Consider the following 12,889-nt stretch of genomic DNA (forward strand, 5'->3'; position numbering starts at 1 on the left):
GTGACGAACAACGGTCTGACGCTGCTGCCTTTGAAATGGCGTTGGTGCAGTTAAATATGCCGTTCTTTGTACTTATTGAGCTCGTTTAGGTCGCTTCGGGTTGCAATTTTCTCGTCCAGTGTAAAGCTCTGGTTCTACCCTCCACATTGATCAACATAGAGTTGATAATATGAGATGTGGTGAAGAAATTTGTTCATAATTTACGTTGCATAATAAGGCCGCGGCTAACCCCGAGCTTGCGTAGGGATTACAACGGCTTTTGAATGCTTGGCCCTCCCGCGGCTAGATTTCGGTGAGTTGCTAGCGTTTGATATCGATTTAGCTCACAAACGATGGGTTTCAGTTTGCTATGTGCAGTCAAAATAGCGCTTGTTTCCCACTTTAAAAGCTTTATTAGTAGCAAGCAAGTGCAAATAATAAGGTAACACCTTATTAGCAAAAGCTGAGGTTAGCTACACTCTTGGCTAGCATTGCTAACATGTAGCGTGTTTACAAACAGCAGGTTAACGTTACAACCTGCCTGTTGGCTACTGTTTACAACTCGTTAGCATAGGCAAAAGCTTTCTGTTTACAATTTAGACATAGCATGTATCAGCTGCATATTTAAGAGTGTATTTGAATAATATAGGAAAGTTACACTGAAAGAGTAATGTTGTACTACAGAAACGGAGCGTTAACTAATTGAGCCATCTAACTGGTTGACTGAGCCTGCACTTTATGTTGGAGCAAGCTTGCACATTTACTGTGTGTTCCTATCTGTTCACCATATGTACTTATATATTAAAAATCTAGTTATTGCAATTGCAATAAAAGTTCTTGTTGTGTCTAATGAGCTATTAACAAATATTATCTTGATTCTATATTTCAGTCCTGGTGAATTCTTGTGGACATGTGTGCCGACATCTACCAAAGGAATCTACAAGTGAAGTTACAGATTTACAATTCAGTTACATATTGACAATACCCTTTCCACAGCAAATAAGTCCATAGTTTGAGAAACAGTCCCCACCACCCGCATTACTTTCTGACATCCTCACAATACAGGTTGATAAATAATTCATACACACATCTCATTATGGCATCGGTCCCAGTGTACTGCTTGTGTCGCCTGCCATATGATGTGACACGCTTCATGATAGAGTGTGATATTTGTCAAGACTGGTTCCATGGAAGGTAAGTAATCTTCAGATATATCATTGTTGTCCGGACTGTTGTTTAAGCATGTTATATGTTGTGTTGGGTGCATTACTGCGTAGTTACATCTGTTGAGTTAGCTGCATGGTTTGCTCTGTATTGGGTCCTCACGGTTAATTTTGCAATTCTGGACGTGCCCCTTCTGATATGATAATGTTTTTTGTGTAGCTGTGTTGGAGTAGAAGAAGAAAAAGCAGCTGAGATTGACCTGTATCACTGTCCCAACTGTCAAGTCACCCATGGGCCATCAGTCAGTAAGTTACCACTCCTCTCTGTATACCTTTCTGCAATAACTCAACTTTTATTAGTTTACCAAACCACACATTGCATTTATAAATCTTTGTTTTCTGTCTTTCTTTTTTCTCAGTGCGCAAACGCCGTGGAGGCAACAAGCAGACAGAAAGTAGCGCTGCAGCAGGAAGAGATCCAAGTCGGCCAGTTAAGACAGGCAGTTCACAGTTTGTCAGAGAGCTACGAAGCCGCACCTTCCCAAAGTAAGTCTGTCACATTGTCCTGCAAAGTCAAAAGTCCAGTGTTCTCAAGTTTTGAGATAAAACTGTAATTTACACTGATTGATGTCCTGTATGTACTATAGATGTCATGTTGATTCAACAACTAAAATTGTGTGCACATAAGGAAACGTTTTGTTGTATTGTTTATTGCAGAAGATTCAATTTTGATGTTGTCAGTGTAGTTCTAACAGTACTGACAGCTTGTACGCTTTGGTTGGCAAAAGCACATTTGCCTTATTGAAATATAGTAATAATAATAACAAAGCACTGTGTGTTGTGTATTTGTCTGTGATTCCATGACAGTGCGGATGAAGTCTTGCTAAAGCCGTCTGGGGCCCAGCTAACTGTGGAGTTTCTTGAAGAACATTCATTCAGCGTTCCTGTGATGGTGTTGAGGCGGGATGGCCTTGGCATGACCCTTCCTCCATCATCATTCGGCGTCACTGATGTGGAGCACTACATTGGTAAAATTTTAAGTCATTCACCTCTATTTGTAGATCAGAGATCTAGTGAGATAAACATCAAAGATGCTACGCTACAAGCAGCAACCACAGACTACGTAGGCTGGATCCTTATTCGCGTTCCTTGGCTCGCCTGTTTTGTTGGGAACCCTTCTGCATCATCAGCAGGTATCTCAGGGTCACAGATGTTTCGCCCTTTAACCTGTACACCTCGCCTGAGTGGGGCTGCGGAGGCTGGTTAGCCTTCGCCTGCAGAAGGGTTCCAACTTTGGGCCCTCTTCAGCCACAACCATCTTGAGCTTGCTAGACTCTGGCATCGTGGCTATTTCCCTGGTGGCTTTCTTCAGCTGTTAGGCTCCAAACCAACTCTCTGGAGGAAGTAGCGCACCGATTTTGCTGGGAACCCGCGGCAGCCGACCTCAATAGGAAAAATGGTTGCGTGCCACCCTTTTAGAGCCGCTTCGTCAATCAGGTCCTGGTACTTGGCTTTTTTCAGATGGTGGGACGAATGATTTTTAGGCTGATGTATAATGTGGAAATTGAAAATTGTCTTCATTTTGTTTCTGAACCTCATTCATTTTGTTCTTACTACAGGTGCAGAGAAAGAGATTGATGTGATTGATGTGTCTCGCCAGTGTGACTTGAAGATGCGGTTGGGAGACTTTGTTGAATACTACAACAGCCCCAATAGAGACAGAGTGCTCAATGTCATCAGCCTGGAGTTCTCTGAGACCAGGTACGAAAAGATATTCAATTAGATAATGGTTCAGTTTGTAATTATGATCCAAAATCTTTTCATTCAATCATGTAAAAATGTTATATGCAAAATGGCTATGCTACATTTTTACCTTAATTAAAAAGCTCCGGACTAATTGTGATAGTTGTGACAGTTAACTACATGACTTGTGACTTGTTATGAGTGAGAACGGAGGCTCTCTGCCTTCCACCTGGCGTCTCACGGCTGAAAACCAACCTTGCAACATCAGTGTAGTTACTCGGTCGCTGCCCCGGTGTCCCAGCTCTCTTGTCTGCACACCGCGACACAAACGCACTCCGTAACCGGCAATCTTTTGTTTATGACATTTAAAAGACTACACCAATATACATGTCGTAACATCGTTTATGTTATATAACGTTATCCAAAGCTCCATGTATTGATTTTTCGCCAGCTTCGTTGTAAACAAATGCACATAGCCGAGAGAAGCGTTAGCAAAACAGCGGGAAAGCGACCGGACTTGCATAGTTCCCCTTTAAAAAATACCTGTGAATACTTATTTGTGTTGCAATGGATGTAATGATTTTTAAGACAAATCTTCTTTTAGGCTCTCAAACTTGGTGGAGACTCCAAAGATTGTGAGAAAACTGTCATGGGTTGAAAACCTCTGGCCTGAGGAGTCTGTGTTTGAACGGCCCAATGTGCAGAAGTACTGTCTAATGGGAGTGAAGGATAGCTACACAGACTTCCACATTGACTTTGGAGGCACTTCAGTATGGTACCATGTCCTGAGGGTGAGATGTTATTAAAATGTCCTTACTGAACCCCTTTATTAATATACAAATTGATATCATCTTAAGAGATTGTCACTGTCTGTCTTTCTAGGGCGAGAAAATCTTTTACCTGATTTCTCCCACCCCAGCAAACCTGGCACTTTTTGAGAGGTGGAGTTCCTCATCGAACCAGAACGAGATGTTCTTTGGAGACCAGGTTGATATGTGTTACAAGTGCTCTGTCAAACAAGGAAATACCTTGTTCATCCCGACAGGTAAACTGAAACTTGTCTACTTGTTTTGCTAGGTACAGAAAAACAAGATTAACAGAGTAAACGGTCAGACGAATCTGGATTGAATAATGTTTACACTTTTGTCATCCAGGGTGGATTCATGCTGTATTAACTCCAGTGGACTGCTTGGCCTTTGGCGGAAACTTCTTGCATAGTCTCAACATTGACATGCAGTTGCGGTAATATTTCCTTAAGACTTTTCATGTCATCTTATCTTATTTCTTATTTTTGATCACAGTCTTCCACATTGCACTAAAGGAATTTGTTAAATTCCAGGGCAGTGAAAAGTCAAAGGTTGTAAAAGGCTAGTTCTTGAATTACTGTTCCTCAGGGCTCAGAGTTCTTGTGGATATTTGGTGAAAAACAAAAGCCACAGTTTTTTGTCATATAAATACACATGGTCATACATGGTTGTACACATTTGTACACAGATGATATCAAAGTTTGTCTTCATAATTATTCATGTCTGTTTAATTTTTAGAGCATATGAAATAGAGAAGAGATTAAGCACAGCAGACTTGTTCCGGTTTCCCAACTTTGAGACTGTGTGCTGGTATGTTGGAAAGCATCTTCTTGATACATTCAGAGGTGAGAAAGTTCATAATATGTATATTTTTTGTTTTTGAGTGTGAACTACATGGATGTTTAAAAACATTGTAACATTATTAATATTGCTTTGTTGTCTTACAGGTCTGAGAGAAAATCGCAGACATCCTGCCACATACTTGGTTCATGGAGCCAAGGCCCTGAACAATGCTTTCCGCGGCTGGACCCGTAAAGAGGTAGGTAAAATAAGTAGCTTCAGTTTTAGATTTCTTAGATTTCACTGGCTGTTTTGCATCTCAAAACAACACAACACAGAATTAAAAAACATAATACTGACAGAGATTTTGTGGAGAACATCAGTGCCAGTCTTTGTTTTCTGTCAAGTATGAAGCAGGAGCTGGCTGGTTAGGCACAGCTCAGCACATCAAATAGAAACGAGGAACAATTGTACCAATTAAACAATCAAGATATCTGTAATTGGCAAGGCGTTTAGAGGTGCTGGTTCTTGAGTTTTGTTACCATTTCACATATTTACAGTAGCTGTATCCCTGTGTGTTCTATTTATGCTTAGCTCAATGTAACATAGCAAAATAATGTCTGAGATGATTAATAGTTATCTTGACATCCTCAGGCTTTAGGAGACCATGAAGTGGAAATTCCAGAAACCATCAATACAACAACACTGGTGAAGGACCTGGCCAAGGAGATTCGTCTGGTTGAGGTAAAAAGTAAATTCACTGAAATTCATGGCATGTTTTAGCTCTGTTTTAACTTTCTAAGTCTGTAGGGGAAATTCTTCCTTTTTAAAAAGAAAAAAACTTGTTTTCTTTTTTATTGACCTATTAACACTCTTTCTTTTGATAGGATATCTTCCAGCAAAACATTGGTCGCACGGGACCTCAGTTTCCTGGTTCACCACTCTCTAAAGCTCCCCTGACCACATCTCAGAATTCAGGACGCCCACCTGGAAAAAAGAAAGGACCCAAGCCGAAAGAAGTGATTGGGGGTCTTGGGCCCCCTGCAACCAAGAAGAAGAATCAAAAGGGGATACTTAAGGCAGAAGCAGGAGAACTTGACCTCATTGAGATCCACACCAAACATACACTCAAGAAATTTCAACCTGGCAAGTCCAAAAACAAGAACAAGGTAGAGTTTGCACAGATTTGATATTACATTGGAAATGCTAGCTATAGCTATGTGTCGTCTTGTGCTCATGTTTGCTCGCAATCTTTTATCTATCTGCCCAGTTGGAGTTGCCTTTAGAAGCGTTTGAAGGGAAACTAAAGAAGAGCAAACTGAAACTTGTGCTGACCAATGGAAAAATCCAAGGGTAAGCTCAGCAGCTATTTGTTGTGTTTCGTCCTTAATTTTTTTGTCCTTTCAAAGGTTGGAGTTTAAACCTGTTGTTTTTCTGACTGTAGTAAAAAGACAGGCAACAGCAATGGTGCAGGAAGGCAAGGAAAATACAAACATCTTGCCATGGAGGGCTCCAGTCTGTCTGACCTAGAGTCTGAAGATGAGCTGCAGATTGACGAGACCCCTCCTCCGCGACGCAAACCTGCTGGACCTGGCAAGAAAAAGAAACTCAGTGGTTAGTGTTGGACTTAAAGCAATAGTATTATGATTTTTTATATAGGGTGGATGGGAGATGTTGTCTTTGCTGTTTTTGTGTCTGAAGTATTGTTAGGTCTGTTGTCGTTGTGTTGTCTTATCTGTTGTTTTTTTGTCAAAACAAGTGCAATGCTGTGGAAAATAAAACTCATTACTCAGAATGCTTAAATTAATGTACTAGTTCTCATATTGACATTTAACCCTGGCTATGAAGGCAATAAGAGACAGTGTTTGAACTGAACTGAACTTAATTTGGTAGCTCATATAGTTTTGTAGTATGGTGTCAGAGCCACCATGCTACTGTAACCTAACTGTGTGAAAATTGGCCTTCAGGTCTTCCTAGGAAGCTGCCCAGAGCCAAACCTTGCTCTGACCCCAACCGCATCAGAGAGCCAGGGGAGGTAGACTTTGACATTGAGGTGAGATCATTACAGCTACACCAAACAGGTTGTGTGGAGCCAATTCTGGGCGCCTTCTTTTAAGCTGTGGTGTGGTAACAAGTATAAGTTAGCAAATCAGTCCCTAAGATAAAAAAAAAAAAAAAGATTTTCTTCACACATGCCAGTCCTTACGTCTATAAACATTTCCTTATCGTGATGACGTTTGGCTTTAAGTTTAGCTTTGGCTCAACAGTAATAAGAAAATGTCTATGCATGTGGCTTCAGGAGGATTATACCACAGATGAAGAGGCACTGGCTGCCCACGGAGTGAAGGGTGGCGCAGGGGGCATTCTGGACTTATTGAAGGCCAGCAAGCAAGTTGCAGGCTTGGACTCTGCGGCGCTGAGGTTAGTTGGTCCTTAATCACAAGCAATATGTTATTATTATTTTTTATATTGTTAGTCAACACAAACTCAGGAAGACTCTGTTATGATATTAGAATATATTTATTTTGTAGTTGCATGTCATTTTCGGGCTGCACAATTAATTGAAAGTGCAATATTCAAGTTGCAGGAGCTGCAACTTTTTTTTTTATAAGGGTCACAGAATTGTTAGCATTGGTACTGCCATAAGAATGCAGCCCTAATGTAATTTTATTGTCAATAGTATGTATTTGAAACACACTTGCTGATCTCTTGGTACCTGTGGCTAGACTAGAGCAATTTCTGAGCAGAAGTGGGAATAATTGTCTCAGTGTGCTGCTGCAAGAATCCAATAACCTTTGAATAGTTTAAATATTTGTAGTGGCTGTGGTTGTGTGCTATGTTTAGGATGTTATTTTGGAGATGACGAATGAGTGCTTAACTCTCTCCTTTTTCCAGTGAGGAAGCCCCAGCCTCTCCCAGTACTCGTGATGCCATTCAGGGCATGCTCTCCATGGCCAACCCACCTTCCTCGTCTTCGTCTTCCTCGTCTTCGTCTCCTTTATCTATCTCTGGAGGATTGACAGAGGGATTGGGGGTGGTCAAAGAAAAAGGTGGCAGGGCTGTGTGGGTGACTGGAGGTGTCAAAAAGACAGGAAATCCTGAGAAGAAACCTGTGATCCAGCGGCCTGGGAAACGGCCGATTAAACGGCCAGCTCGTCACATCAGTGATGAAGACAGTCCAGATGAGCAAGAGACTTTGGGAACCTGTTTTAAAGATTCAGACTATGGTGAGCAACACAACACACTGGGTCCCCTACATCTGATGATTCACAAGCACCGTTTATAGCTTTTATTGCTCACTCCGTTGGTTAATTATGTTAATCAATTTTTTAAGTTTACCCGTCCTTGGAGTCTGATGAGGAAGACCATGCTAACAAGGCTAAGATGAAGCGCAAGAAAAACTGGGATGACACACCTTGGAGCCCAAAAGGTACTTGGCATGAACACAGCAATAAGATGGATGAGGTTTGCTGTTTAGATTTTTAAAGCTTCTTGTTTTATATTTCCTGCATTTATAGCCAGGGTGATGCCCACCCTTCCGAAACAGGAGCGACCAGCCAGAGAAGGGGCCAGAGTTGCATCTGTAGAAACTGGTCTTGCAGCTGCCGCCGCCAAGCTAGCACAACAAGTGAGTTGGGTAGGGCCGGTCTATTGGTCCTAAAAGGATGTGTATTGAAGAGACGTTCAAGGAAAACAATACGTCACTGCAAGGCCTAGCATGGAGGTCTTTCAAACAAAGCACAACTCTGTAACACTGAATATTCATTGTAGAGACAAAAAAAACGTTCAAGATGTCCTGCACTGAGGGACTACTGCAGCAAACTGGACACAAATATAACAGCCCATAGAAAATAAGAACACTCTCCTGCCCTGCCTCTATCACAGACCAAAAAAACAAGCAGATGAGCAGGTGCACTGACACTACCCACTAATGTAATATCCTGGTGACACACACAGACAACACCTCCACAATTTCCATCAATGGCTGAGATACAAGAATTCAATTCCATTAGGTTCCTTACTCCTACAGTGTGCCTTGTGAATAATGCAGAATTGAGGCATTTTCAATAAAAGATAGTAACTCTAATTTCTGTTTTTACAATTGTGATTCAGGAGCAGCAGAAGCCTGCTAAAAGGAAGTACACCAAAAAGCAGCGTCCCCCGGCTCCAGTAGTCACTCCACCCCCTGTTCAGCCAGAGCCAGCCCCACCCTCCCCACAACCTGCTCCAGAGTCTGCAGCAGATTTCAGCCCTGAAAGGAGGATGGATTACTACTCTGCTAGTCTGTTGGACCATGAATATACAGCAGGACCAGGACCTTTTGGCCCTGGAGGGCCTAGAGGTAGCGGTGCAATGGCCCCTGGTGTATTCCTCACTTCACGCCGACCTTCCCTGTCTCCGCAGAACAGCAGTTCTCACTCTGGTGCATCGCCTGCAGGCTTAGCTAGCCAAGGCACAACAGGAGTAGGTCAAGGTAAGCATAGACAGTGATAGCATGATTGCATATCTTTGTGATGTAAGTGTTTTCTAATCTATTTCCTCTTTCACTGTAATTCAGGGAAACGCCCAAAGAAAGGACTGGCAACTGCAAAACAGAGACTTGGAAAAATTCTGAAAATTCACCGCAATGGCAAGCTTCTTTTGTGAGAGTTGTTGTAAATGTGGATGAAGACTTAAATGGGAATGAAGAAAATGGATTGTGTAAAAGTAGGTCTGAAGGAATTAGAGATAGTAATCTATATTTTGTACTTTTAAATTTGTTTACTATTTTCACCTGTTATTGGACTTCACAATATCTTGTCTGACTCAAAGTATTCAGCCCAGCTAATTAGATGCCAATTTTGGCACACTACTTATCAATGTTTGCCTAAATGTATTTTCTGAGGCACATCTGTGACTTTAAACAAATCACTATAATGAGATGAACATCTGCTGTGGTGAATATTCTTTAATGATCAGAAAAACAAAAGCAATGGAAAGTGTTTGAAAATGACAGGTGGACAGTGATATAACTAGCTAGATTAACTAGCATTAATAAATTAAAAATCAAATAGTTTCTTCTTTATACCTTTTTGTTATTTTTAGTGGCTGTATATTTATGTTAACATTGTACTGTCCATCACAATTTTTTAAAAGGGAAAGAAAAACAACACATTTTCTAGTCTGGTATATGTAATGTTTGTAGGGCCCGAAAACTCACAAAAATGACACACACACACAGTCATGCACTTGTAACATTGTATTTAGTTTTATTTCTTTCTTATTTTTTTAAACTAATTTTACCTCATTAATTCTTATTTGAAAAGGTGATGAAAGCATGTCTGTCTCGGCACACGATTAACACATCTGCAAAAATCCAGTGTGCACATGGTCAGCAGCACCCAGTATGCCACATGAACAGTTATCACTGTTTGTATAACCCATCTCCATATACAGTAGCTCTACGCATAAAATAGAAAGTGCTAAACTGATGCCAAGAGTAACATACAAGCATATTTATTCTGATCATATTTATTTAACAGGGCAAAGGTTTGCTATCTCTTAGCCTGTATTATTGTATGTTTTTACCACCGTATCATCTTGGTCCCTACTTTTATTATTTTTCCACCACTTAATACCTGTACAAAAGTTTTATCCATGGCTTTGTTCTTTTTTTTTTTTTTTAAACAGCTCAAGTTGTCATTGTAAATATTTGTAATATTTGTAATTTATACAGCTACATTGGAGAAGATGATTATGAGTTGAACAGACTAGTGTCCTGCAGGTTGCCATTATCTATGCCCCAACAGTTGGTGGCATTTTTGGGACAGATGTAGAAACATGCTTTCTTTCCACAGAATGTACTAGTGATAAAATGTTTGCAGAAATGTAGATTTAACTGTGTGAAAACATTGTTAAAGTGCAGGATATGAATTCATATGTAAATATATGTTGTAATTTAAGTTCTTTTATAGATCAAAAACTTTGGAATCTTTCTTAACATAACTTGTACATGATACATTGCTGTATTTGGAAAATATCTGAAATAGTTCTTTTTTATATTTGTACGCAGTGATTGTCATGCTTAGTTTGTCATGTTGTCTTGTTATTATAATATTGGAAGTGTGATGAAAAAAAAAATGCCCTTGCTAAATTTCATCCATTTAGTTTTATATTAATTGTTCTTGATATTCACTCTTGTGTTGGTGTGTACTGTGTTTTAAACATTATGTGTTTAAATACGACCTGGAAAAGATAAAATATATCTTGGGCAAAATTCCCTTTTTCATTGACTTTATTTGAGGAACACCAAATCACCAAAAGTGTGATTTATGGGTCAAACAAATGATTTTCTGTTTACTATACTTTTAAGCTGGCGAAGAAATTTTCATTACCTTCGCCAATTTTTTGTATCAGAAACTCATCATTAAGAGACAGCAAAACATTGTGTGGTATTAAACACTTCTACACTTCATGATGCTTACAATTAAAGTACAATTCGATGCTTTGTGTTAGAGGACGGTAAAAACCCACTTTAATATTACTTTTGAATGATAATTTGTGACTAATTTTCCTCAGGGTTGTTTTTTTTTTTTTTTTTTTTTTTTACAAATTACTGTACTATTATTTTCATATCTTAAACCTTCTAAACATTTCCATTGCTCTATTTTAAATGCCGTTTTAACAGTTAAATGCATTTGTTATTTAAATGTACAAATCTTTATTTCTTAATTGTCAGTGAATTTGAATACACTTTCATATTAAATTGAATTAAACTATATTTTTCATAAAAACAAAAATCTGCTGTGTGCTTTCATATGCACATCGTATCACAAGGTTGAGACTGGAAATACCAGCTAATGGGCTGTATGTCCACTAGCATTGTTTTTGTACAACAATAATTACAAGGGAGTGCCCGGGGTAAACGCAGCTTGCAGGTATTCTCGCGAGATCCAAACTGCCCTACCAGTCGCCAGTGCAAGATGGAGAAGCAAATGTAACACGCATTCGAGGTAAGCAGAAAGACTTATTCCAGACTACTGACATGGGTTTTAGCTAACTGTTGGCGTACATCCCCCTTCTTAGCCACAACCGTCCCGGATGCTTGCCCTAACAGTGATCCAAGACCTCAAAACGGGTGTTTTTTTAGGGTAAAGTCCGAATCTTCTGCTGTGTAAACCGCCATTTTTAATTTAGCCATAGAGCATTGTGCGGAGCTCTCATTGCTAGCTAGCTAGCTAGCATCGCGCGAAACCCGCAAACGTACATACACACTCATGTTCACTGTGTGTGGGTATGTGCGCTTCTTATGTTCAACTCCGAGTCAAAGCGATATCCTCGTTCAATGACTAATGGCGTTCCCCGAGAACAACCGGTGAGAGTTAAAATGTGTGTCAGATTGCAGATTTGACTTTTCGTAACCTACTAACGTTGCCCGTCAGAGCGGAATCGGAGGCTAAGAAACAAACGTTAGCCTGAACTGCTAGTGAACCTAGTTACCGTCACCCAACTAGCTTTTAACTTTGCTAACGTTAGCGCCGCCGTTGAAGAGACCGCTGCCTTTTACATCATTGACTAACTATGCGAGTTGATTTATACACGGTTGCAACGAACCTTGCTAATTTGGGAGAGAGAAACGTTTTAGGGAATGTAATAATGTCGCTCAAACAACGACTGTGTAACGTATTTTTCTGATGCAAATTATGATCTGAGCCGTTCGCAACGTAGCTAATAACGTTATCAACATTAATGCCGCGTTGTTGCTTGTAGATGTAATTATCCACTGAGGCGTCATAGATATAATGCACTAACTTGGGATGCCTCTCGATGAAAGCAACCTTAACAATTTCTGTGATAACTGTAATATAGTGAATCTATGGTATCTGTCAACATCTCCTTTGGTCCTCTCAGAAACTGACCACTGTAATGACATGACAACAGGAAGAGTGAACTTGTTGCAAAGAATGCTCATTATAGTTTTGAGTTGTTTTGTAGGAAACAATTATTTGACAGCACACACAAATGATAACTTGAAAGTACATGCAGCTGAATAGTGGATTGTAAAAGTTTTGTTTGTGGGGAAGAATCTAGTATGCACCCTAATTTCAAATTATCTCGATTCATTTTATGTAATCATACACATTTGATGATTGTACATAATATTAAAGTACTAGACTATTAAGTGATTTTGATGGCCTGAAACCCAGAATGCATGTTGTGTCAAAGCACTTCTTGCATTTGCATATTGTTCATAATGAGGCTTGCAAACTCTTACACAGTCAGCCTGATTGATCTTCTAAAATCATGTGCATTTAAAGTGATAGCAGGTCTGAATTGAGCAATCTAGCTGAGAGGGAGAAAGACTAGCTGAACTTGGTTGTGAGTGACAGGTTTCTAGTAAAGCTGCTAATTTAACATTCAGACCTATGAATAGAATAT

At 39.9% G+C, this 12,889-nt stretch overlaps 2 protein-coding genes across 7 annotated transcripts in view; both read left to right on the forward strand.

The window, feature by feature from the left end:
- The first annotated feature begins 6 nt into the window (after window positions 1-6).
- phf8 (PHD finger protein 8) lies at window positions 7-11,017 on the forward strand. The gene is made up of 22 exons (XM_083976141.1): window positions 7-292; window positions 869-1,173; window positions 1,363-1,448; window positions 1,562-1,688; window positions 2,010-2,170; window positions 2,762-2,903; window positions 3,490-3,676; window positions 3,768-3,930; window positions 4,040-4,127; window positions 4,430-4,536; window positions 4,639-4,730; window positions 5,126-5,215; window positions 5,359-5,640; window positions 5,742-5,824; window positions 5,916-6,085; window positions 6,439-6,524; window positions 6,771-6,892; window positions 7,367-7,698; window positions 7,806-7,901; window positions 7,990-8,099; window positions 8,585-8,945; window positions 9,030-11,017. Exons 2-22 carry the CDS (start codon window positions 1,076-1,078, stop codon window positions 9,116-9,118), a joined length of 3,072 nt encoding a protein of 1,023 aa, XP_083832267.1. The 5' UTR covers window positions 7-292; window positions 869-1,075; the 3' UTR covers window positions 9,119-11,017.
- Window positions 11,018-11,415: 398 nt separating this feature from the next.
- The window catches only part of huwe1 (HECT, UBA and WWE domain containing E3 ubiquitin protein ligase 1), a 39,235-nt gene continuing 37,761 nt past the window's right edge, over window positions 11,416-12,889 (forward strand). For all 6 annotated transcript variants that reach the window (XM_083975408.1, XM_083975414.1, XM_083975412.1 and 3 more), the window contains exon 1: window positions 11,416-11,463. The gene's annotated coding sequence lies outside the window, so the exon portion shown is untranslated. The remainder of the gene's footprint in view (window positions 11,464-12,889) is intronic.

The sequence above is a fragment of the Trachurus trachurus genome, assembly GCF_905171665.1.
Source record: "Trachurus trachurus genome assembly, chromosome: 7".
In the NCBI taxonomy this organism is placed as follows: Eukaryota; Metazoa; Chordata; class Actinopteri; order Carangiformes; family Carangidae; genus Trachurus; species Trachurus trachurus.